Raw genomic sequence first — 22,761 nt, 5'->3', positions numbered from 1 at the left:
GCTGGTTGGCTCGGCTGGATCCAAGCTGGTCGGCTCGGCTGGATCCAGGCTGGTCGGCTCGATTCATGCTCTCACACCCATGCTCACATTGTCGGGAAGCCAAGCGACTCGAGAAGGTCGAGCATCTTGATATCGAGAAACCATGGAACTGTCCAGAGAGTGGAGTGGATGCACTACACAGAGAAATTGCCAACCAGGACGGGAAACAATCTCACAGCTTGCTCACTGGGGCCTACAGTCAGTCAGCGGCTTTCAGACCTCTGAAGCCAGGAAGGAACTGTCCCGTTTCTTTCTGGATAGACTGTACACATCCACAACATTGTATTCGCATCTTTGCAGGCCACGCCATCGGCTAGTACCAGAACCGCGCAAGCCAGGCCAAGGCCGACTGGTATGTCGTCAAGCCCTGTGGTTCGGCTGCCCCGTTTCTCTCTCCAAGTGCGCCGCGGCTCTCCCGGGCCTGGCGGTGCTGCTCGATCTGGTGTTCGTTCAGCCAGAGACCATGGAATCCATATGGCACTCGGCCCGGGAGCAAGTATCGGCACACCCGCTTCATCGACCGGGCATCGACAATGTCGAGGTAGCTCACCAGCACCTCCTTGTTGCAGACGTATCCGACGAGGTATCCGCTGTCCGGGGCCATGCCGCTTCCCTGCGGCACGAACGACATCTCGCCGCCCTGCTCTCCCTCGCCAAACCAGTACGATGCTTCGACGCTGGATGTATCGCAGTCAATCTTGTGAACGCCACCGGGCTGGGTTTCCGAGGCGAGTCCGGTGCTATAAATGTACCTGCACTTGCGAGTAAAATACTCGGGATTGACGACCGGAAAGTCCACAGCATAGTCGCAATCCTGGTCCATCAGATTCCGTCGCTGGACAGCGCCGGTGGCGAGATTGAATCGCCACTCGACGACAATGGCCCGGCGTCGGCGCCGGTTCTCATACTCGATCTTGGCATTGTTCTCGAGGACAGGGCCGTCGGGGTAGCGGCATCCCTGCAGCACCACCTCGTCGCCATCTTCGTAGGCGTTGGCGGTGTGGTACACATAGCAGGCATCGGGATCCTCAAACCAGCGAATCTCGCCGTCGCCATAGCGGTCCAGGATGGCGAATCGAGAGGGCAGCGTTGGGTCGTACTCAAGGACGGCACCCTTGAAGGTCATCGGCCGAGTGACATCGCCAATGTAGGGAAGATCCATGAAGATGGCGTAGTGGCGGGTGATGGCAAAGTCGTGCTGGGAAAGCGGTCGTGGAAAGACAAGTCAGTGCTCCTGTATGCACCAGCACCCATAACGACCGCCGCGACGAGTAGTCGTCCAACAGACATCTCAGGACAGATGCTTGCGGTCAGTGCGAACTACCCAGCACCGCCTGCTTGCACAAAGTACAGCCGACACTGTGACTCCGACTCGCCGTCTCTCGATGAACTGACGGTGTCTCACCATCATAGTCACTCGCAAGCCCTCGATGGGCTTCTTGAGAAGTAGAAGCTCGCCGTCGGGCTTGATCACCGAGTAGTGGATCGGTGGTAGCGCCGACAGACGATATCCAAACGTGAACATCTCGCCGGTCTCGGGGCAAACCTTGGGATGTGCGCTGAACTGGGCCGTCGACAGATCCTCGGTGAACTTGCCGTTGTAATTGTACTCGCCTCGGGTCTCGAGCTCCGGGACGGTGAGTTCGTAAGGCGGAGCAGCCTCCATGAGCGAGAGAACGCGAGCATCGTGGAAGACAAGCTGGAAGCAAGCGAGAGCGTGAGCGTCGTGCTGGTAATTCAAGCTGCAGCCGGAAATGTCTTGTCCGGTATCGCGGCGCTCGTGCGGAATTGCGGGTAGCATACTCACAGCAGTGTTGGCCGTCGTGGCGAGTTGCTGGGTGGGCAAGTACTGCCGCCCGATATACGACTTGATGAGAGCTGACGTCAGCGAGAAAGGATCCGGCTTGGAGAACCCGCCCAGGCCAGGGAAGGGGCGGTAGCCCACTTTCTTCTGGACTGTGTAAATGTTGGTTTGAACGTATCGATTGAGGTACGATGCATCGTTCTCTCTCGGGAAGTGGACGCCATGGACCATTCCGTCGCCGTCTGCACAATCCAAGGAAGGCGGAGTGAGGAAGGTGATGCAGATCGAGGATCTGGACGAGCGACGAACCGAGAATGCTGAGCACAGCAGAACAGGGCAGCTGGCGGAACAGAGCAGTCGAAATGCAATCTCTTGTCTGAATCCAACATACCAAACCCTGCATATTGAGCCCGGCAGCGACGAACGCAAGTTGGGGTTAGCTCGCTTCAGCTCTTGTGCAGCACACGCTCGGATGGCATGAAAGCAAGATCTGAACTTACAGTGATAGAGCATGCCCTTCTTCAGAAGCTCTGGCGGAGGATTTGGGCCAACCCTGGCAACAGAGGATTGAGTCGGTCAGTCAGTCACCAGCGGCACATTGGGCCGCTGCAAGCCGAAGGCGAGTACTTGAGTCTCGTGTGGCTGCGAGCCGGACAACCTGAGCACCACGTACCGGATGTACATTCCACCCTCCATGCACTCGGGCAGGGTGCCCTCGATGGGCTTCATGCTGGCAGGACCGATCTCGTCGGCGACGGGGGCATAAGCGCCCTGGAGAAACTTGTTATCTGAGCCGGACATGGGATGGATCAGAATCGAATAGGGATATGGTGGAAATGATATCAGGCTGCGACGAAGGCGACGAGGGCGATGGACCAGAGCGTTTGCCGGGGGAGAGTCTGGCTCATATACTTCCAAGGATCGCCAAACTCCCCCCCCCGCAGCCGACGAGGTCCGCATCCCATCCTCCCGAGCGGACTTGGCTGGGCAGCAACCCATGATCGGGTCGTCTGGGATGCGACGTGGCGGCCTGGCGACGACCAACAGCCAACGTGCGAACCGATGCTTGGCGTGAAGACCCACAGTGCCGATTGGGTGCTGAGCCGGACAGGACACCGATGAAGGGTGCAGGGCGGTGCGTCCGATTGAAATCGGATTCAAGGCCGCAGTGCAATGCAGTGCAATGCAGATCCGCTGCGTGGTGTCGATCCGACAGAGCGAACTGAGCAAGCGGCGATGACAAGGTGGGCCTTGCGCGTCGGTTGCGTGGCCCCACATCTGCCCGATCAACCCAACCTGATCAACCCAACCTGATCAACCCACGCCTCATGCAGCCCCACAGCGCCCTGGTCCTGATTGCCGATGGCTCCGAAGAGATGGAAGCAGGTGCCTGTCGGCGAGGGCGGCGGGAGAGCTCATCCTGGTGCGGCATGACTCTGGCGAATCCTCATGCTCACAAGTGCAGCCTTGTTTCTCTGCGGTAGTGATTTCCATCGACGTGCTTCGTCGTGCCGGCGTAAGTGGCGGCTGCTGGGCTCTCCGGATGCCTTGGCGATGGATGTGTGAGAGACAAAAAAAGGCTCTGGAGTGCATGCCGCTCGCTGCTGCCTCCGGTGTGCTGATGCAGCTCTGCCTTCCTCAACACCGCTTCAGCTTGCCGTGACGGTGGCTTCGGTCAAAGGAAAGCAAGTGACTTGCAGCCGCCAGGTCCAGATCGTCAGTGATACCGAGCTCGACAGCCTCGGCGAAGCAGTAAGTGGCGGGTGGCTCGCAGCCATCGTATTCTCTGATCGCCCTGGCCTGTCGATATCACGCCCTGGTGCAGACTTTCGTTTTGAGCAGGATCAGGGCAAGGACCGGCAATCCAGCAGCGCCCAGAGGCCGTTCTGACGCTCTTGCTCGGCGGTCTTGCTTGGCAGGCCAAGGGTTTCGATGTGCTGGTTCTTCCAGGCGGTCTCGGCGGGGCCAAGACGTTCAAGGAGGTATGTCGGCGCAGCGGTGGATGCCAAGATGCAGCACCAATCGACCGATATGCCGCATATTCCTCGCTGGATGCCATTGCTGATTGTCGCTCTGCGTCCAGTCCCACTCTATCCACTCGCTCATGGCAGCCTATCTGCAAGACTCGACCAAGCACCTGGCCATCATTTGCGCCTGTGAGTGACCCATCTGCAGTGCTGGCGAGCCACCTTTGAGCATCTCGTTTGAAGCAGTGTCGTGCCATGTCTTGGAGATGCCGAAGCATGGGGAGGGATATCAGCTGCACTTGTCGACTTATTCGGCACTACGGCGTTCATGTACCCTCGCTCCATCGACACTCGGATGGCCCAGCCCCGATCGCCCTGGCTGCGGCCAACCTCGGCCATGGCAGGCGCATAACATCCCACCCAAGCGTCAAGGCCGAGCTGGACAGAGGTGAGCCGCCGCACACCCCTGTCGACGATCGGGATTGTCTGTCGATTCGGAACCGACTCCAGTCCAACCGATCCGGATGGCATTCTATCTGGGCTGCACCACGAAAAGGTCCTGCAACTAACTGACCCTGAAACCATGGTGTCGATACAGACTACGTCTATTTGGAAGAGCGAGTCGTCGTCGACGGCAACCTCATTACCAGGTATGTCCCGGCCATCGATCGCCGCAGCCAACCGCCCCAACCCTCCCCCGGACGGCAAGCTAATCTGCTCAATGCCGCCCTCCAGCCGCGGACCAGGCACCTCGTTCGAGTTTGCCCTCACCATCGTCGAGCAGCTACTGGGGGCTGCCAAGCGAAACGAGGTGGCCGCACCCATGATTCTGCCCTGAGCGATCCCTTGAATAGACAGCCCTCGATTTGCATGCTCTCGATTGGCATGATCCGGCTGCTTTCCCCCACATGCCCTTTGAGCGGGACCAGCAAGAGAAAAGGAGGGAGGCACGGCCGCAGATGCCATGCATCATTGGCTCGGCGATGCATGGCGATGTTGCGTATTACTGGTATCAGTGCAACCGCCCGGACGCAGTGGCTGCGGGTATCATTGCCGACGGTGATCCAAATCCTGTTGGATCGGCAAGCACTACCCCGCCCGAGGGAGGCCCTTGCAAACCCGGCCAACAACAACAGCAACAGGGATCGTCCCGCGCCCGCTTGGCGGTCCAGCAACGGCGGGAGCTTGGATACAAGTGTCCCCCAGCATTGCGATACTTGTGCCCCAGGCCACAGCATTGTCAGCACCCTCGGGCCAAAGGATCACTCTGCAACGGCGCTTCCTGCCGCCCACCGCCCTCGGAGCTTGTGCGGCGAGGATGGTGTTGGTGCGAAGGGGTCGCAGCGCGGGATGGTCCAGGGCAAGCAAGCGCCAGGGTGTTTGATATCAAGTGTGGTCTCGGGCAGTTTGACCCTTCTTCGATCTGCATCGGACAAGCTGCGATCATCGTTTGAGCTCCAGGCCGCCCGGGTATTCCACAGGCCGATCAAAGCCGTCAGGAGCCGAGAGCCATCACAAAGCAACACCAGGGACATTAGTGATATCAAAGCCATCCACTTGTCCATCTTCATCGAAACAACTCGGGCCATATATCCGCCTGGTGCGAACTGAATGCGACATCATGAGTTCCCACACCCACTCGCTCTCGATCTTTGCATCTCCCTCCGATCATGGACGAGCGATCGATATCCACTCTTGCGTGCTTGCTTACTTTTGATAGTCCCATCCAACTCACATGCATGTGGCCGTCGTCGTCTCTGGCAGTCTCCAATCTCAAGCACGACCTTCCAATAGTATCTCCACATCCCCGTCAACTGCGACATGACCTCGCCCGATCCTCCGGCCCCGATGCGACCGATCTCTGGTCACGATCGGCGGCGAGCCAGCAGCCTGAGAATCGATATCCCATCCGTATCCATTCCCATGGCAGCCTTCTCCCCCGTCGCCGAAGTGCTGCCCACCAACCCGACCCTCGATCCCGGCCCCGGTTCCCATCCAGCCCGCACGTCCCAGCGATCGATCACTGCACCGCCATGCAGACCACCAGCGCCGGCATCAGTTCCCATTCCTGTGATGCTGCAGACCATCACTGCTGGGCCAACCTCGCCGGCACCGCCCTCGCCGCTGATATCTCCGCCCCGGATATCATCGCTCTCGGCTGCCACTCGTGCAGTACCGCATCGCCTTGAGCCAACCACCCCGACAGTCCTGGGTCCATCATCGGCAGCCGGTCCCCCGGTGCTCCCACCCGAACCACCGAGGCGAACCCGCAAGCATCCGCTCATCCCGCCGGCATACTTGACTCTGCCAGTGCCGCCGTCTCTCGATCCCAGCCCCTCTTCTCCTCTGTCTGCGATTCCGTCGTCGCCGTTCCCGCTGCTGGGCAACACTCGAGATCAACATCGTCCAGACTGGCCCGCTTCATCCTCGCTTGTTTCATCCTCGCTTGTTTCATCTTCGCTTGTTTCATCCTCGCTTGCCCGCCAGCAGACCGTATCAACCTCCAACCTGGTCCCACATGCGCATGATCGAGACGAGTCCATAGCCGAGCCTCCGCCGGCACCGAGGCGTATTCGTTCTTGCCCAGCGTCGCTGAGCTGGCAGTGTGTGTGCATAGACCGGGCCAGTCTGCAGCGCTGTGCAGCACACATGACGTCAATGCAGGGCATCCCGCTGTTTGCCGTAGGATTTGTCTTTGTCGACGTCATTGGTACGCACCATGTTCCTCGCGGCTGCATCCGAGCGCTGGCTTGCCGATTACCAGTTCTGATGCTTACGGCCGCTCTCCCCTTCCTTCTTTCTCGGGGCAACGATCCTCCAGCCGTGTGCGCAACCCTGTCCAAGTCTGCGGCCTTGATCTCGATTGGCGACTGGCTCTTGGGTGTCATCAAGCTCATCGACGCCCTGATTTTGGTCTGGCTCTTTGGATGTCACAAGGTACTAACACCTACCGATGGTGGCTGGGCGGGAGCATGAGCTTGGCATACCCCTTCGCCAAACTATGGAACGCTGAACCGATGGCTCGCTCAACCAGATGGTCCATGTCGTGTACATGAGTTGCCTGTGGCTTTCCTTCTTTACAAGTAAGCACCATTTGTTCGGCCGATCTCGGCTTCGCTCGCTTTGCGGCGCTCTGCCGTCAAGGATACACACTCTCTCGCAATCATGCTCACAGCCATGTCCATCTCCACCACCAGTCTTTGACGGAGTGCTTACCATGTCGTCGATCAAGGATATGCTGGGAAACATTTCGCTCATGCCGTCGGCCAACCACACACTCGATGGGATAGGCGTGTGCGTGCTGTTGCTGATAACCCTGCTCAGGGTAAGTCCGGAGATCAACAGAGCGAGCGTCCAACTGGAGAGATACCGGCGACGGCATCGTACCTAATCTACAATCGGGGCTCTCCTGAACCAAACTCTCATTCTCCACTCCCAGATATACTTTCTGTGTCTCGCATGGCGTCTCTGGTATCAAAAGGTGGGTTGGGCGCCTGCCCAATTGCCGTATACCGTTTGCCGTTTGCCGTTTACCGATCCAACCAAACACCTTCCCGCGGCCGCACATTGTCCCGGCTGGCACTGTCGCAGTCTCAGGCAGCTTGGCTGACGCCGTCCGCGCTGCACCCATTCAGATCCAAGATGTCGATCTGGGAGGATCAAATCACGACGACTCTGTCGATGGCCAGCTCGACGATTGTCTGCCGGAATACGAGCCGCGGCCACCGAGCTACAAGGAGCGAGAAAGCATCCAGTTCTTCTCGGCTGCTCGTGCTGGTCGCAGGACAGGTGCTAGAGAAGCCCCCGAGCCAGTGCCTGTTTCTTCAACGGAGACTCAAGGCGAGATGAGGGCCGATGCAGAACGACGCGGCACAACCAAGTCTCATGTTTCGGAGATCATGCCCGCGGAACGAGAAGAGTGACTGCCGCCCGATGGAGGCTGCCAACGCTATGCGACCAGGACAGAGGACGTGCGACTGTGGTGACCCCTCCGCTGATGAGAGATGCTGGTGTCAGACAATAGAAGCGCTTGCAATGGATGCGCGCCAGTCATGGGCGAGGCGACATATTGAAGCGGCAGTCGGTTCCGTATGCTCGGGGTCGGTGCACACTCGCAAGCAACAACATGACGTAGAATTGCCGCCAAAGGTCGCGGGAGGGAGATGCTTTGGAATCAGAGTGTAGGCCGCCGTGGGCTCGACAAGCAGCGTCCGATCCACCGCTGCCGGGCGAGCAGACACTGGAGACATTTGCAGCCGAGACCACATGGTCATCGAAGAAACTCGAAACGAGGGCGGACTGGTCGTGTGGTTTCGGCAGCGTCCCGATGCAGCGTCCAAGTGTCTCCGGGTGTCGCCCAGGCCGAGCCATCGTCTCCCGGTCTGGTGATTTCTTTCGGAGCATGCCCGGTGTCCCGATTCCCACGGAAGTCTCCCGGGAGTCGCCGCCACGATCCAAACCGGCCCGCCCAAAGGGCACATGGCCAAATGGATGTCTCCACCCCCTGCGTGGCGGGCATGTTTGGATCGCTTGTGATTCACGATGCATCCAAGCTCGCTCACCCTGAGTCGGCACCGAGCCCGCCGGCATCGGCCCTGCATCCCCGGTGCATCGGCATGCGGGATACACCCAAGGGCGACTGCATTCACCTGCTCGCGAGAGCGGCCCCCGAAAGGAGTATAAAAGATTGCCTCGTCGCTCTCGTCTGCGGCGCCCATCATACACGTTTTCCCTCAACTAGATTTCTATCTACCCAAGAGCTTGCTCTCTAGACTCCAGCTTCCCTATTCTGCACCGGTGCTTGACTCCGGATAACCATAGCGCTTTCGTAGTATCTCTCTTCCATCCATCGCCCACTCGACTATCCTGATCCACAATCCCGCACCCACCCACCCTATCTGCCCCTGTGCTTTCCTATCGCACCCCCCATCATGACTGTTCTCTCGGTTGCTAAATCCATCGCGTCCGTCTCTGAGCATCTGAGCCAGCCTCAGCTGCATCCCATCCGCAAGCTGTTGGCTTTCCGCAAGACGTATCGTCGCCATGACCAACTCATCTCCATCCATGAGTCGGCCACCCTGGCCGAAGCCCTCGGCATTATGGCCAGAGCCAATATCTCGGCGGTGCCGGTCTATCGCACACCCGAGGACGACATCCATGGCCGCGAGTACATGGGCATCGTCTCGGTCTCGGATGTCCTGGCCTGGACCGTCTTCCAAAAGTTTGTTGGCGACCTCGAGTATCTTGATACCGTCGATCCCCAGACCTTCCAGGAGCTGCAGGAGGAAAAGGCACACTACTTCCAGACGGCCGTGGGGGACCTGCTCGGCATGACGCTCGAGTCGGCCGAGTCGTGGACGCTGCACTCGTCCGACCCCATACTCTCGCTCATCTACATGTTCGCCTCGGGTCGCTACCACCGCTGCCTGGTCATCGACGAAGATGCCAAGATCTCGGCAGCAACATATGGGGACGGAACCGCCCGCGTGCCGCTCGGCGCTGCCGTCACCATGGTCACCCAGACAGATGTTGTGCGCTACATCTCCGAGAATCGTGTCGAGATCGACGGCGAGGCCATCGACAAGATCCTTTCGTCCGTCGTCGCCAAGGACATTGAGCAGCTGCAAAGACGCATGACCCCTGACGAGAGCGATCCCAACCAGGTCTTGGACAAACAGAACCGCGTCCCGAGGAAGGTCATCTATGCCTCGAGCGACATGTCTGCGCTTTCTGCGTTCAAGTGAGTCTTTGCCCCAGAGCACCCCTGCCGATTCCCATGTCGTTTCAATACCGATTCCCATGTCGTTTCAATACCGATTCCCATGTCGTTGCTCTTCCGTCGCTCATGACTGACATTGATCATGCCTTCACCTCACCCCCTCTCCTTCGCAGGACCATGTTTATGCACCGACTGCGTGCTTTACCTGTCGTCAACCCCGCCCACCAGATCGTCGCCAACATCTCGACTTCGGACCTGCGCGGCATCACCCCAGATACCCTCCACCGCCTGACCCTGCCCATCCTCGAGTTCATCGACACCATCCCTGCACGCTCAAGCGGCGATGCCGCCACCCACCCCGGCTCCGGCTCTGGCTCCGGCTCCGGTTTGGATGCCAGGGCCGTGAGCGTCGCCAAGAACATGTCCATGGAAGACATGATCCAGATGCTGCTGGGCAAGAACGTCCATCGCCTCTGGGTCACCCGCGACCAAAGCGATCAGCTCGCCGGGGTGGTGAGCATGACCGACATCCTCTGCACGCTGATTCCTGTCGACCAGGCAGCGCACAAGTGATCATCGCTGGACCGATAAGCGGCAGCTTGAGCAGACGACTTGAGCCACCACCGCGACGGTTCACAAAAGCCATTGTCCGTAACTGTATTGGGGAGATCTGCCTGGCTTGCAGCACCCCCCGCATATTCCGCATACATTTGAGCAACAACTTTATCCATCGTCAACAGTGCGTGCCCCTCCCCCTCCACCAAGATGGCACTCGCTGTGCGCCAGCGATTTGGCTCCGATATCTGCCATCTACTGGTTCATGTTAGCTTTGTTGGACATCTACCACTGTTATGTTTCATACCATCACAGCGATTCTCATTCCTGCCAGAATCCTGTGCAGTCTTATAACCTGCTTTCATTCATTGGACACATTCATCGATTGCTTCATTCGAGGAGAGGAAAGGCGACTCCATCCCTCCTCAACCTTTGCTCATAACTGGGTCTAGGCAACGCCCCTCCCCCCCAGTATAGTTCGCTTGCACTGAATTTTACTTCCTTTGTTTCCATCTGCATTCATTTGGATACGAGGCACGCACTTTATAATATATGACCGAGTCATATGTATCGTCCTGGCCGTGGCCATTTGCGGGGACTTGCTATGCGTGCGACTTTGCATCGAGCAGGGAGGAGGAGACATGCATGTGCGTACACTGGCTGACTATATGGTGATAACACCCAACAAGACAGTCCCGTTGCGAGACCGAGTGGACCAGCGGGCGGTTACTTGGACTCCCTGGATCATAGAGTCCAGTACGCTTGGAGGGCAGGGGTGGCCCAAAAGGCCCCCCCCCGGCATATCGGGTAACGACACCAAACTGTGCACCAGGTTCTGCTGCCTTGGTTGGAAGGCAGATCATGCTTCTAGATTTCGTGCTTGCGCTTCAGATCGATGTAGGTTTTGTACGCAGGAGCGATGGGCGACTGTACGGGGTCCAGCGATTGGGACTGGCGCAGCACTTGGAATCAGTATGTGTAGGATGCGACTCATGCGGGGCACCTCGCCAAGCAGGACAGACGCTCAAACGTGTGATGCTCCTCGTGGCCCAGCGCCGGGGAATGTGATCCACCAAACCGAGGGTGATGTCCATTCGCCTTGCTACTTGTTCTTTTTGGGTACCGCACACCGGACAGGACGAGTGCGGGCATGGATGACAATCAGCTGCTTACCGTCATGGGATAGGTGCGATCCGAGTCGTATGAACTCAGATCTCCGCATGTGATGTACGGAACAATGACCCGGTTGGGGCCTGCCAGCTGATTCTCGCTTTCATCGTACTTTGCGTCGAGCAACGGGTTGGTCATGGTTGGCACATAGCCGGTGGGCGGCTGGTAGTTTTGGCACACGATGAAAGCCTCTGCGATGGTGCCGCAAATTGAAGAGCATTCACCACCGCCACCACCACCACCACCACCACCAAGGACAGCCCAGTTCAAGTTAGACCAATGTGTCCAACGGGTGCCCCTCGCTCTTGCTCCTCGCCCAGGATGCGGCGAGGGCAGAACTACAGACCTATGCTGGAGTTGCGCGAGCTCCGAGGCTTGCTGCAGGTCACCACAGGGAAGAACACCTTCAGCTGTGCATACAACAGCGAAATATCCTTTCCGCGGAAGATCTTGGCGACGAAGCAGCCGCCTGGACGCAGAACGTGGGTGGTGATGTTGAGAGCCTGCAGGAAACCAAAGCGGTGGGGCGACAGGGAAGGGGAGTGGTCAGAAACGGAATGCTCCGGGCACAGAGTGTCGGCAGAGTTGCAGATGTACATACCGCCAGCAGCAGTTGAGCCTGGATGTACTCGTCCATGTCGTGAAGCCCGGTAACTGCGAGCACGAACCAGCGTCAGACCATAAAACCGAATACAGCACCAAGCAAGGCCAGTCGCTGACTCTCGTCGCCGTGCCACGTCGCCGGGTTTGCCTACCATCCGGAGCGCCGTCACTGACAACCAGGTCGGCCAGCTGGCCATCGAAATACGAGATGATCTTTTCGGCAGTCGATCGCTTTGTGATATCGCCTTGCAGCTGAATGACTCCTTCGATCGGGGCCTAAAGTTGGCGATCGCGACGGCACGTTTGCACCAATGGCCCAGCGAAGAAATCGACAGTCAGTTTGTTTCGATCGGCGTGTCGCGGAGGCATCGGTCTTGCGACTCGTGAGGGAAGGATGCAAGGATGCTAGGATGCTAGGATGCAAGGATGCCCGTGTCCGCATGCATTCGCCGAGTACCATAGTCTGCAAATCAACGGCGACGATTTTGGGGCGCTCCTCCGGGCTTGGGCACTTGAGGTTCTGTTGCCAAGAGCACACAGCAAACATGACGGTGTGAGATGAGGTGGCCGAGCGTTGGGGTTCAGATCGAGTCAAGCAAAAGTCCTGCACCAACGACTCGAATTCCAGGCGGTGATATTACTCTGCTCAAGACTTGACTCCAGCTTCCCGGGGCCGCACAGAGATCGACGCATCGCGAGACACCATCGAACAGGCTGAACTCCTCGTCTGAGCGATGGGCGATGTCGCAGGTCGAATGGTACCGTCAGTTGCGGGGAGGGAGGGCGTTGGTGTAGAATCGAGGCGAATAGCGAAGCGGCGTTTGACCTTGGATTAGGTGCTGCCATCGATCCAGCATTCTGCAAATCATTGATTCGGCTCGAGCCGAGCCGAATCGAGTCAACTCTGGGCTTTGGTTTCGTGCGCACATACTCAGCTGCAGAAGCTTGAAGGCGCTGCGGGCTCTCCATCCTGGAATACACAGCCACGGCATGACTCGTGAGTGGAGCTGGGGGATGCGGATGTGGATACCGATATGGATGCAAGTGGCAATATCGGGATGCAGGTCGGACGGCTTACCTTGCTCTTTAGCGAGCCGGTAGTAAATGTCTCGCTGGGAAGGAGCGGCAGATGTCGCAGGGGTGAGTCGGGCCGCTTGTGGTTTTGAGGTATGAATGGGCACACGACGGCACGGCTCCCTGGGCCATCCCATCTCGATATATCCATCTATCTCGATATGCGTTTCTATCTCGATATGCGTATCCGTCTCGATATGCACATTCCGGGCTGCCTGTTTCGGCAGCAGGATGTGCATCCTGGTCTCGTTGGTTCCCCGTGGCATCGATACATCCGCAGCCTCCGGGGCCTATGTCGTAGCCTCAGCCATCTACCTTGTCCTTTGACGACTTGCCCATGCTTCGATGGCTGCTGTGTTCTGCGACCTGGGTGATGGTGTTCGGCGATGTGCGCTGATCTGGCCTCGCCGATCGTCCGGGGAAAAAAAATTGCAGCCGGATCCAGCCGCGGCTCGAATGGCCCGGCGCCGCGTCTCATGCCACCCGAGCATGATCGTTGAATCGATGCTGGACGCACCCGGTCAGCGACATGAGACCCAGCGGGAAGCAGGTTGGGGCCTCAGAGAATGGGGGTAAATAACAGACCGATTTATTGAACATGACAGTCGGGTGCTCCAGCGAGACCGCCAGGAAGGGCGCCAGGAAAGCCGCCAGCAGATCCAGGAGCGAGATCTTGCAGAATGCCTTCAGGAGGACTGCCGCATTCCTGCATCTGGGAGCAGATGTATTTGCCGCGAGCAGCCACGGGGCGGGCAGTTGGTGTTAGCAAAATATTTGTGGCAGTGATACGATTTGACTGGTCGAAAGAGCCTGCCGGAGGGGAGCGAGAAACCGCTCGGAGGAAGCTCGCGCTCTCGATTGGAAACCGGCATCCGCACAAGCTTGAGATCTGTTGCGCACACGGCCACATAGCGTACCTGCTGCAGCAGCTCGACAATCTTTTGTTTCTGTTCGGCAGTGATCTCGGCCTCGGAAGAGTCAAAGATGGTCACAATCTCGTCCACGATGGCGTTCTGTTTCATGTATCGAGTCTTGTCTTCCTCCGAGATCGTGCTTGCGTTTTCGCTCAGCCATTGAGGGTACTGGAAGCGAGGGCAGCGCCCCACGAGAGGCAACGTGTATAGACGAGGTAATATGCTGTCAGTATACGACAGCAGCGCGTGGTCGCATGTAGGGTGGTGTGGACACACGATAGAGCCCGAATAACATCGTCGACATCGTCGACGCGGTGCAGAAGCGAGTCGCTTGCTGCTCACGATCTATGCTTCACCCTTGCGCGGATTCGGATCAAAGGCGGCGCAGAAATGTGCAGATCAATCGGATTACCTTGTGCGATATATCTCTCATGGGCTCATAGAGCAAGTCCTTGGTGATGAGCTCGGTCATGACGGAGGAGAAGATCTCGTCCATGTCGCCCGAGCCGCTCATAAACTGCTCGAATTCTTTCATTAGCGCTTCCATGGACTCGCTGTCCAGCCCTGCGTCCTGTTGTCGGAGACTCTCCTGCCAATGAGCCAGCCAGTGGTGCAAAAAATACCCGCAGATGAGTCGAGGATATGGGCATAGCGATTGCGTTCGTGAAAGCACCAGATAGAGTGAATGTCGAGACAGCAGGCAGCCAATATGAGCGCGGTCAAAGATACAGCTAGGATGGGAGAGACACGAGTGCAACAGCAAGTACAGCAAGTACAGCAAGTGAGCTTGGCAGCCGACCAGCGTGCGACATACCTTGACTTGCTCGGAGCTGTCCTCCATCTTGTTGAGCGTCGCATCGATTGCTTCATGGAAGCCTTTCGGTTTGGCCGATACCGGCGCAGCTGACCGATGTGGCTCGTCAGGAGTCTGCTCCGAGGTGCCCTGGAGGCCCTCCAGGAATGACTTCATGGACTCCATCAGCATTTCCCGCTCCTTTTCCTTTTCTGAGTCTGATTTGGGATCTGCCGAGGGATCTTGGTTGAGCAGCAGAGACTCCATGCCGGCGGCCAGCAGCTTCGAGAACTCGTCATCGTCAAGCTCGGGCGGGTCGACGTCAGCGAGAGGCTGCGTGTTGTCGGAAGGAGCCGGCTTGGAGAATCCTGCGACATGACGTATGTGAAACGAAGGCATCCGGGGTGAGGATCGCAAACGATGGAATCAGGAGCCGACAGGGGGGTTATCATGAGCATAAGCCGGGAATACAAGAAGCACCATGTCGGACACACACATGACTACAGACCATCAATGTACTCGTCCAGATCGTCATAGTCGTCGTCGGGTGTCGGCTGGGCCATCTTGGTGCGGTGCAGAGAGTCAGAGGAAGAGCTGGGGAGAGCTTGGGAGAGCGTGGCCGAGCGGGATTCGAAAGGACTGGAGAGGCAACATGTGACGGCGCTCTGGGACAGGAGCATGTGACGGGGAGCGGATCGAGTGCGGATCGAGTGCGGATCGAGTGCGGACCAAGTGTGGCTGGAGTGCAAGCAAATGCACAGCCACACACAACACAGCCACGCGTGCGCAGCGCTGACAAATGGGCAGCCGAGCCATGTGGCGCTGCACTGGGCACACCAAGCCGGCGCACAGCCACATCGGCCGCCGCCACGGTCGCCCCACCCGTGGCTGCGCACGTGGGCGCACACGTGGTCGCCGAGCGAGCCAACCACCGGGCGTCTCTCGGCGAAAGATCTCACACGATTTCCACCAGCACCGACTACAAAAGCCGTCACAATCCGTCGTCAAAATCCATCCACACACCCCACAATCTCGATCCCAGCAAACCCATCACCATGTGCAGAGCCGTCAAGTGCGACAAGTGCGGAAAGACCACCTGGGCCGGCTGGTAGGCGTTTGTTGCAGGTGCATCGATGCTGCACTCGATCGCCTTGGCCGTCGTCGTCGTCCTTCGCGTCGTTGCCGTCGTCCTTTGCGTCGGCTTCGTTCCTGTCCCTGGCGGTGTTATTTGGTCGTGTTCGCCACGCCACGATCGACCCGTCCCCGATCCGAGTCCGCTGCGTCTTGCTAACCACTTGGTATATTCATCCAGCGGCCAGCACGTCGAGTCCGTCATGAAGGACGTCCCCAAGGACCAGCAGTGCACCTGCCCTCGATCCGCAGCGTAAGCATTTGTTTGGCAGCTTCCTCTGGCTCTGCCGCTCCTCCGGCTCGCTCACTGGCAGCAACCAGCGCTGGGGGTCAACAACCCTTCCAGCCCGCCTATGCTGTCCCTCCGCAAACACGCTGTTGCACATTCTTTGACAATCCCTGTCTGCTCTCGGCAGTTCCTGCTCGATTATGTAATCTCTCAATCGGTGCTGTCCTTCTCGTCATTCAAGCCCATTGACGCTTTCTATATCATCTGAACCCCACACAGTGGAGGACACTAAGCTTCCCCGGAATGCCACGGGCCACACCCGCATATCCCCGCCCCAAATTGTCTCTGTTTTGCTCGTCAATACATATAGTCCATCAAACGCGAATCATCGGCCGGCTGAGCCCGCATACACGCTATGTTTCTATTTCTTGTCTTTGCCAGATCCAAACTTGCGCATCGCTTCCTTTTCCCACGCATCCTTCTCGAGCTTGTACAGCAGCATCGTCACCCGCGCATCCTCGACAGACGAGTGCGCTCCCTCCTGAATGTCCAGCCCCAGCAGCTGTTTGGCTAGCTTGCGCAGCGCCGGCGACCGGCCCCCAAACATCTTGCGGAACTTTTTATACTGTGATGTGTCTCGGATGAGTCTCCGGGGATGGTCGAGCAGCAGCACCTGGAGCCACGATGCAGGCCGCGAGTGAAGGGCATCAGCGTCAGTTTGGTCATTCGCTGTCTGTCGTCGTCGGCAGAGGCGTCGGCAGAGGGGTCGGCAGAGGCAGCGGGGGAGCACATCAAGGCTCTTGCTTCAGCGATAGATAACGCAGTGCGATCTTACCTTAAAGTCGTTCTCGATGGCATGACCAACGACAATGCGATCCTTGATGAGATCCGAGACTTCCTTCTGTACTTGTTTGAACGGCGTGGCTGTGTATGGATGCCGATAAGCAACCGATCTATCCGGGCCTGTGTGCCTATCTTCGATCCCATCAAGCATCTCGGACTCTCCCCCGCTCCAGCACACCCATCCATGGAGCTGCCTCGCACCAGATAACGCACCTGTCTTGAGTAGCTCGGGCGTGATGCCGCTGACTGCCGTGCGGTAGTCGGTGACCCGCTCCTGCGGCTTGACGTACTTGTCGTAGATGCAGTGGCCGTGGAAGTTGACCATACTGATCCGAGCCAGAACCGACTGGACTCCGTCCTCGCCAACGCCAACCATCTCACAATCGATCGCAACGTATTTTCCAAGGCTGGGATGGGCGTGTCGTCCCGTATGCAACGTCAGCGAGTTAGTTGATGCAGACCAGGCGACGCTCTTGGAGGGCGGCCGATCGTTGCTGCTGCCATCATCACCACCGTCGTTGATAACGCTTCGATGGCTACCCCTACGGACCACCTGTCGATCTGGTCGCACTGGATCTCGCACTGGATCTCGCACTGGATCTCGCACTGGATCTCGCACTGGATCTCGCACTGGATCTCGCACTGGATCTCGCACTGGATCTCGCATCGACACCATAGCCTGCCAACTTACCGCTCCTGGGCTTCCTTGGGCACAATCACATCGTCGGCTTCCCGTCGTGCCTTCTTTCTTTCCCGATGGCTCAGGCCCGACAGATCGGGCTTGTCGTTGTCGTCATCGTCGTCGTTGCCGAGCTTGGTCAGGTCGCCCGACAGAATCGCCTCGAGGATGGACTTTTCGCGCTGCTTCTCATCTCCCAGCTCGGAGACCGCACTCGGCTCGCCGTCTTCAACACTGTCTGGCATGACCCGATCGTCCTGGTCCTCATCATCTTCATCGTCCTCGTTGTCATCTTCAGCTTCGTCCGAGTTGGGTGCGTCCTTGTGCGCCATCTTCGATACGGGCTTGGCATCGACGAGCACTTCCGTCGCCACAGCAGCAGCAGCAGCAGCAGCAGCAGCAGCCCTCTTTTTCTTGGACGAAAACAGCTGGCTGAGAAAGTCCTTGACCCGCTCGTCGGTCTGCTTGCGCTTCTTGGGTATCGATTCAGGCTCGGGACTCTTGTGCTCAGCGAGGGGAATGGCTTCCGCACCGTCCTCGTCGTCGCCGCTACCAAACTCGTATGCCTCAAGCTCTTCCTCCACGTCACTGTCCCGATCGATGTCGCGATGGCTTTGGCTCCTCCGGCCGTTCGGTGCGTTGCTGTTGCGCTTGCCCGCTCCAAATGCCTTGCGGCCCTTGAGCTGCTTGCTCTTGATTCGCGATGGCGCTGTTTTCTTGGTCTCGGTCTTGTTGATGACCTGAGAGGAGCACGGCATCTGTTAGCTGTGGGCACTGCGGGAACATCAAGATCGCCATCGAGGCCGTGCAAGATCAGGGGCGATATGAAATGGGTCCATGTCCAGCGCCGTGGTGTTGGAGTCCAGCCTGACCCATCAACTCAGAACCCGGGCCGGCCATCCCAACCACACATGCCTCGACCTGTCCATCTGCGACAGCGGCATCGACTCAGGGCACTGCTGAGCATTGATGAGCACTGCTGAGCGATGCTACCACGCAAGCCTCGGAGCCTTGCTGCTCCCCGCCAAACACCGCAGTCCTGATAACCCACCGACTTGAGCTTGTCCCAGTTGCTCGATCCCTTCCGGGTCTGTGCCGAGCCAGATGCCCCGCCAGCAAGAGGCTTTGCGTGCTGTGCGGGCTTTGGCTGTGCTGTTCGCGGCTTCATGCTGCTTTGTCGCTTCCTGGTAGCCTGTTGCGGGGGACAGGCGGCGCTGGGCTCTCGTCGGATGAGAGCCGGATGTGAGCCGGGTGTGGGCCGGGAGATCAGGACGAACGGCCAAAACCCAAAAAACAAAAAACAAAAGCGCAGCAGCGCCATCCATCTCGGCATCGGCCACAGCCTTGAGCCAGCAAACGGTGACTGCAGTTTGAGGACGATATCTCAAGCACCAAGTTCGGCGACGATATCTCAAGCACCAAGTTCGGCGACGATATCTCAAGCATAGCAGTTCGCCGACGATATTTCCAGGATGACGCTGTCTGCTCACGCCCCTCTCCCGCAAGGCGGCTCGCGGACATGCATGAGAATCGATCATTGTTTCACAAGAGTGCAGCGAGCGGCATGAGCATGGCTCGCCAGCAAGCTGCCATAACAGCAATTCAAAGGCGATGCCGAGTCGTCCAATTATGCGCCGTTCTCGGCCCAAGTGAGCTTGAGGCTTCCTTTGCGCCTTCCCCGTCCTGCCCATCACATCCCTCCACCTCCTGTCCATCACATCACATCACTTCCTTCCTCCGTTTCGCCCCAGCTTTCGAGCATCGCCCTCATGTGGCTCGTGCCGACTTTGAGCGCTTCTGTTCAGATTGGAGGGTTACGTTAAAGTCCTTCAGGGTCTTCTCGGGGTCATAGTCGTGCTCGAACTTGAGGACGACCTTGAACTTGTTGTTGGTGCCGTCATCGAATTGCGGAACAGGCACAGTGAAAGAGGTGCCCTCGCGCTCGTAGTAGCATGTGATGGCGAGTGTGTCTGATTCGGCCGCAGAGGGTCGGAGGGTATGAGCCAGTGCGCTGGTTAGTTGTGCATGTAGCATGCAGTCGCGCGATGCTGGCAGATGTTAGGAGGAGAGAGATCTTTCCCGGACATCCTCTGGGCGCGGCCGAGATCCATGCGCATCCGTGCTCATCGACGCTTTGCCTTGACCAGCCCGGCTCACGTCCTCTGTACACTACCTTTGCGCAACTCCTCGGTTGTGGTGACATCCTTGAAGTCAATCCATCTCAGGAAGATGAACGGGTGGGTCGTTTCGATGGTCGAGGCGCTGGAGCCCAGCAACCCGGCAAGGCCGCCGCGCTTCTCTCGAGACACATATGTCGCTATCAGGAGCGAATCGGAACAGATGTAAACCCGGACCTTCTTGCGCAGGTTGACATCGGTGGCGTCGGCCGTGTAGACGACCCTTCTTTTGGCGTTGATGAACAGTGGCGGAGTGTCCTTGGTATCCATGGAGATGTCAAAGATCAAAGCCTGCTCCTGAGCACGCTGCTTCTTGACGTTGACGGTCGCGCCGAGCTCCGACATTTTCTGGGCTGCGGCCTTGAGGTCCTCGAGGTCGGGGTGGTCCGAGGGGGTCTGCTTCACAATGGCTGCGAACAACACCAACGATTGCGCCCGCACCAGTCAGCCAGAGACACAGGCGATAAAAAAGACGCACCATCGTACAGAGATGCGCACGCAATCCGCGCTCCGCTCACCATTCAGATGCAGGGCATATCGACTCGACTGTTGCACCGGCAATATCAGGAAATCCTTGAGCTGCCGCTTGCCCGTCTCGGGCGACCTCGAGGCTTCCTCCATAAACTGGTTGTACGCCTCTCGCTTCTCGTACTTTTTGATCGTGCGCTCGGTCAGGTGCGATGCGTCGATGAACTTGCCGTACACTGCCACTAATCGGTCGGTCTGAACATTGGAGCCGCGGGCACACATGGGAGCAAGGCAGAGCATATCGTCAGCGGCGTTGAGGCCAGCCCCGAGGTCAATCTCGGAGCAGGCCGGGGGTGTTGACCGATATTCAGTCAGCCGGACGGACGGGCGGATTCTCGTGCCGCAAATTCGGAACCCACGTTATCAGCAAAGAGCTTTCCAATCTGCGTAGTGTTTGGGTCCCAGTCTTGCGGGTTCAGGAGCGACTCGAGAGAGTCCAAAAAGTATCGATGGAAAGTATAGAGCTCATCTGCGGCACAGGCAGTGCAAGGTCAGAGTAAGCACTGTTTCCGACAGCCGTCGCGGCGACGCTGCATATGGAGGCATGTGCATCGAGAAAGGGCCGAGCGTCTCACCAAATCCCGTGAAGATGATGTGGACGTCGGGCTCGTCTACAACGCCAGACTCCAGCAGCTTCTTGCGAATGTACGTGTCCAGGATGCCAAGGTTGCGACAAAAGTTTTGCTCGGTCTGGAGCATTTCGGCCACGGCGTAGCCTGGAGAGACAAAGATGGATGTCGCCGGATGTGTGTGTGTGTGTGTGTGTGTGTGTGTGAGGGGTATAGAAATACACAACAAAAGAATGAGGGCATGGCAGGTCAGTGTCCGTGCCATCGAACGGCCTTCTCTAGCAACGGAGGGCTTGCTGCGGACGCATGTGTTTGCGGGAGGATTCCAGCTGCTCGAGCCATGTACCTCTCTTGTCGGTGCGAAGGAATTCTGGATCAACCCGAACCTAGAGCCGCACATCGAGAACAGAGGTAAGAAATGGGTAGCAACCGCCGTGCGGCACCGGCGACCAGACGGTCGGTCGCCCATTCCAGTGCATTCAGTCAAAAGCCAGCGCCGGCTACTGCATCGGGGACCCCCAAAAAACCACGCACCTTGCCGAGCTCCTCGACGGCCTTTGGAGGAAGCACCTCGACAGATTCATAGTCCATGTGGTTCTGTGCGGGTCAATCAATCAACATGGCGACGCACAGCGAGGGTCAGTGAGAGGGTAGTGCAGTTCAGGTGATCAATGCACATGTAGCAATGTGATGTCGTAGCACCGGCAGTGAGGCCGACGACCAAATGCATGAGGAGCCTCCTCTCGCGACAGCTCGCGGGAGGTTTTGGCTTGGAGAGCTTCAAATCCGGTGCGGCAAGGGCTCCGAGGGTCATGCCATGGGCGTATGCTCCCAGCGGCTGCCTCGGGTCTTGCCTCAGCTCGACCACAGGACCACAGGACCACAGGACCACAGGACCACAGGACCACAGGACCACAGGACCACAGGACCACAGGACCACAGGAGAGAAGGGATGATGCCACCACAACGCCTGTGAACTGGGGAGGGGAATGACAGCTGAAGCACCGGATGGCCAGCGTCACCAAAAAAAATGGGGGGATGGCACAGACACCTGGACATGCAGACGTACCGACGGCAGCACATCGAATATGCAGTCAATCAAATGCGGAATGGGAACGATGATGGGCTCGGTGGAATACAGCGGCGAGCGCAGGAGCGGCTGATCCAGCTTGGAAGGACACTCCTCGATGCCCGAGTCGTATGTGAAAGAAGAGTGATAGTATCGAGTTTGCTCGTAGCTCAGGAAGGTCTGCTGGATGGGGGGAGGCTGGGCTTGTCGGTGGGCAAACTCGCTTGGGTGGCCGGGCTGGCTCGGATTGCCGATTGTCTGGCTTCGTTCGGGAACGACCCTGTGTGGTGGGTAGCCGCCGTTGGGGGCGTAGAGGTTGCCTGTGCTCTGGGAGTGCGGTACGCCGCGATTCATGTTGACAAAGTCGCCGGTGCCGGGGCGGCCATATGGATAGGCCATGGTGGGCAGCTGCAGGGAGATGGAGGAGGAAGCGAGGGGATCGAGATGGTCGGCAGCAGCGACGAACACAACCAGCACCGAGGCGGCGGCGGGGGCGGGGGCGGGACGAGAAGCAACAGGGGCACGCACAGCGAGAAGCGAGGGCACGACGAGGACGGCCGGGCGACGCCAAAGATGCCATGGTTGCTCAAGACTCGGCGGAAGTGCATCAATGACATGGTGGAAGTGCATCAATGACATGGTGGAAGTGCATCAATGACATGGTGGAAGTGCATCAGTGGATGGTGGAATTTCATCAGTGGATGGTGGAATTGCATCAGTGGATGGTGGATATGCGTGGATACCATACTTGATTGAATACCATACCTGATTGAATGGCAGAGTTGAATGAATGGCAGAGTTGAATGAATGGCAGAGTTAAATGGCATTCGCATTCATATTATCGGTGCTGGCTTGTATCCCTGTTGATACCCAACACATCGCTGTACATTCGCATGGC

At 58.1% G+C, this 22,761-nt stretch overlaps 9 protein-coding genes across 9 annotated transcripts; 3 read left to right on the top strand and 6 right to left on the bottom strand.

Annotated features, from left to right (window-relative positions):
• Positions 1-352: 352 nt before the first annotated feature.
• On the bottom strand, positions 353-2,644 carry BJ171DRAFT_590627 (retinal pigment epithelial membrane protein; the record flags this gene model as incomplete). The annotated part of the gene is made up of 6 exons (XM_053114479.1): positions 353-1,237; positions 1,445-1,738; positions 1,847-2,085; positions 2,235-2,240; positions 2,344-2,396; positions 2,517-2,644. The coding sequence occupies 6 exons, from the start codon at positions 2,642-2,644 to the stop codon at positions 353-355; spliced, it is 1,605 nt and encodes a 534-aa protein (XP_052961790.1).
• Positions 2,645-3,114: 470 nt separating this feature from the next.
• BJ171DRAFT_539652 (class I glutamine amidotransferase-like protein) lies at positions 3,115-4,718 on the top strand. The gene is made up of 8 exons (XM_053112925.1): positions 3,115-3,229; positions 3,328-3,359; positions 3,497-3,595; positions 3,763-3,825; positions 3,927-3,999; positions 4,175-4,258; positions 4,409-4,460; positions 4,546-4,718. Exons 1-8 carry the CDS (start codon positions 3,172-3,174, stop codon positions 4,646-4,648), a joined length of 564 nt encoding a protein of 187 aa, XP_052961789.1. The 5' UTR covers positions 3,115-3,171; the 3' UTR covers positions 4,649-4,718.
• Positions 4,719-5,053: 335 nt separating this feature from the next.
• Positions 5,054-5,666, bottom strand: BJ171DRAFT_539649 (uncharacterized protein). Its single transcript, XM_053112924.1, has 2 exons — positions 5,575-5,666; positions 5,054-5,410 (listed from the first exon to the last, which is right to left on the bottom strand). Exon 2 carries the CDS (start codon positions 5,397-5,399, stop codon positions 5,073-5,075), a length of 327 nt encoding a protein of 108 aa, XP_052961788.1. The 5' UTR covers positions 5,400-5,410; positions 5,575-5,666; the 3' UTR covers positions 5,054-5,072.
• Positions 5,656-7,955, top strand: BJ171DRAFT_539648 (uncharacterized protein; the record flags this gene model as incomplete). The annotated part of the gene is made up of 6 exons (XM_053112923.1): positions 5,656-6,520; positions 6,632-6,747; positions 6,845-6,893; positions 7,008-7,135; positions 7,250-7,291; positions 7,446-7,955. 6 exons carry the CDS (start codon positions 5,659-5,661, stop codon positions 7,731-7,733), a joined length of 1,485 nt encoding a protein of 494 aa, XP_052961787.1. The 3' UTR covers positions 7,734-7,955.
• Positions 7,956-8,741: 786 nt separating this feature from the next.
• On the top strand, positions 8,742-10,102 carry BJ171DRAFT_433472 (uncharacterized protein; the record flags this gene model as incomplete). The annotated part of the gene is made up of 2 exons (XM_053107928.1): positions 8,742-9,550; positions 9,703-10,102. The coding sequence occupies 2 exons, from the start codon at positions 8,742-8,744 to the stop codon at positions 10,100-10,102; spliced, it is 1,209 nt and encodes a 402-aa protein (XP_052961786.1).
• Positions 10,103-10,606: 504 nt separating this feature from the next.
• On the bottom strand, positions 10,607-13,334 carry BJ171DRAFT_539643 (FtsJ-like methyltransferase-domain-containing protein). The gene is made up of 10 exons (XM_053112922.1): positions 13,247-13,334; positions 12,936-12,969; positions 12,789-12,827; positions 12,499-12,584; positions 12,315-12,377; positions 12,010-12,133; positions 11,856-11,908; positions 11,601-11,757; positions 11,258-11,445; positions 10,607-11,035 (listed from the first exon to the last, which is right to left on the bottom strand). Exons 1-10 carry the CDS (start codon positions 13,268-13,270, stop codon positions 10,952-10,954), a joined length of 852 nt encoding a protein of 283 aa, XP_052961785.1. The 5' UTR covers positions 13,271-13,334; the 3' UTR covers positions 10,607-10,951.
• Positions 13,335-13,498: 164 nt separating this feature from the next.
• On the bottom strand, positions 13,499-15,257 carry BJ171DRAFT_539641 (Pex19 protein). Its single transcript, XM_053112921.1, has 5 exons — positions 15,147-15,257; positions 14,660-15,006; positions 14,258-14,434; positions 13,849-14,013; positions 13,499-13,643 (listed from the first exon to the last, which is right to left on the bottom strand). The coding sequence occupies exons 1-5, from the start codon at positions 15,199-15,201 to the stop codon at positions 13,521-13,523; spliced, it is 867 nt and encodes a 288-aa protein (XP_052961784.1). The 5' UTR covers positions 15,202-15,257; the 3' UTR covers positions 13,499-13,520.
• A 1,033-nt stretch (positions 15,258-16,290) lies between these two features.
• On the bottom strand, positions 16,291-18,562 carry BJ171DRAFT_46730 (ribonuclease H-like domain-containing protein). Its single transcript, XM_053108560.1, has 4 exons — positions 17,533-18,562; positions 17,055-17,248; positions 16,834-16,922; positions 16,291-16,671 (listed from the first exon to the last, which is right to left on the bottom strand). The coding sequence occupies exons 1-4, from the start codon at positions 18,276-18,278 to the stop codon at positions 16,420-16,422; spliced, it is 1,281 nt and encodes a 426-aa protein (XP_052961783.1). The 5' UTR covers positions 18,279-18,562; the 3' UTR covers positions 16,291-16,419.
• A 478-nt stretch (positions 18,563-19,040) lies between these two features.
• On the bottom strand, positions 19,041-22,290 carry BJ171DRAFT_539635 (rho guanine nucleotide exchange factor). The gene is made up of 8 exons (XM_053112920.1): positions 21,864-22,290; positions 21,329-21,391; positions 21,141-21,180; positions 20,801-20,941; positions 20,585-20,694; positions 20,216-20,420; positions 19,694-20,107; positions 19,041-19,490 (listed from the first exon to the last, which is right to left on the bottom strand). The coding sequence occupies exons 1-8, from the start codon at positions 22,260-22,262 to the stop codon at positions 19,288-19,290; spliced, it is 1,575 nt and encodes a 524-aa protein (XP_052961782.1). The 5' UTR covers positions 22,263-22,290; the 3' UTR covers positions 19,041-19,287.
• Positions 22,291-22,761: the final 471 nt, after the last annotated feature.

Source organism: Polychytrium aggregatum (assembly GCF_025602895.1).
Source record: "Polychytrium aggregatum strain JEL109 chromosome Unknown BJ171scaffold_123, whole genome shotgun sequence".
Lineage (NCBI taxonomy): Eukaryota > Fungi > Chytridiomycota > Chytridiomycetes > Polychytriales > Polychytrium > Polychytrium aggregatum.
Note: the sequence above shows the minus strand (reverse complement) of the source record. Positions and strands in the feature narration are given on the sequence as shown.

Excerpts from the sequence above, each read along its gene's own strand:
- BJ171DRAFT_539641 (XM_053112921.1), bottom strand. The coding sequence starts at position 15,201 with ATGGCCCAGCCGACACCCGACGACGACTATGACGATCTGGACGAGTAC. Across the intron at positions 15,007-15,146 it reads TCTGGACGAGTACATTGATG|GATTCTCCAAGCCGGCTCCT; the intron begins GTCTGTAGTCAT and ends GTCATGTCGCAG. Across the intron at positions 14,435-14,659 it reads ACAGCTCCGAGCAAGTCAAG|GAGAGTCTCCGACAACAGGA; the intron begins GTATGTCGCACG and ends GCTCATTGGCAG.
- BJ171DRAFT_539652 (XM_053112925.1), top strand. The coding sequence starts at position 3,172 with ATGCAGCCCCACAGCGCCCTGGTCCTGATTGCCGATGGCTCCGAAGAG. Across the intron at positions 3,230-3,327 it reads CTCCGAAGAGATGGAAGCAG|TGATTTCCATCGACGTGCTT; the intron begins GTGCCTGTCGGC and ends TCTCTGCGGTAG. Across the intron at positions 4,000-4,174 it reads CCTGGCCATCATTTGCGCCT|CCCCGATCGCCCTGGCTGCG; the intron begins GTGAGTGACCCA and ends CGGATGGCCCAG.
- BJ171DRAFT_539643 (XM_053112922.1), bottom strand. The coding sequence starts at position 13,270 with ATGGGCAAGTCGTCAAAGGACAAG. Across the intron at positions 11,758-11,855 it reads AGGCTCAACTGCTGCTGGCG|GCTCTCAACATCACCACCCA; the intron begins GTATGTACATCT and ends GGTTTCCTGCAG. Across the intron at positions 11,036-11,257 it reads ATCGCACCTATCCCATGACG|TCCCAATCGCTGGACCCCGT; the intron begins GTAAGCAGCTGA and ends GTGCTGCGCCAG.
- BJ171DRAFT_46730 (XM_053108560.1), bottom strand. The coding sequence starts at position 18,278 with ATGCCGTGCTCCTCTCAGGTCATCAACAAGACCGAGACCAAGAAAACA. Across the intron at positions 17,249-17,532 it reads CCCAAGGAAGCCCAGGAGCG|CCTTGGAAAATACGTTGCGA; the intron begins GTAAGTTGGCAG and ends CGCCCATCCCAG. Across the intron at positions 16,923-17,054 it reads GCCCGAGCTACTCAAGACAG|CCACGCCGTTCAAACAAGTA; the intron begins GTGCGTTATCTG and ends ATCCATACACAG.
- BJ171DRAFT_539649 (XM_053112924.1), bottom strand. The coding sequence starts at position 5,399 with ATGGCCCGAGTTGTTTCGATGAAGATGGACAAGTGGATGGCTTTGATA.
- BJ171DRAFT_539635 (XM_053112920.1), bottom strand. The coding sequence starts at position 22,262 with ATGGCCTATCCATATGGCCGCCCCGGCACCGGCGACTTTGTCAACATG. Across the intron at positions 20,942-21,140 it reads CCTTCGCACCGACAAGAGAG|GCTACGCCGTGGCCGAAATG; the intron begins GTACATGGCTCG and ends TTGTCTCTCCAG. Across the intron at positions 20,421-20,584 it reads GAAAGCTCTTTGCTGATAAC|ACCGACCGATTAGTGGCAGT; the intron begins GTGGGTTCCGAA and ends TCCAATGTTCAG.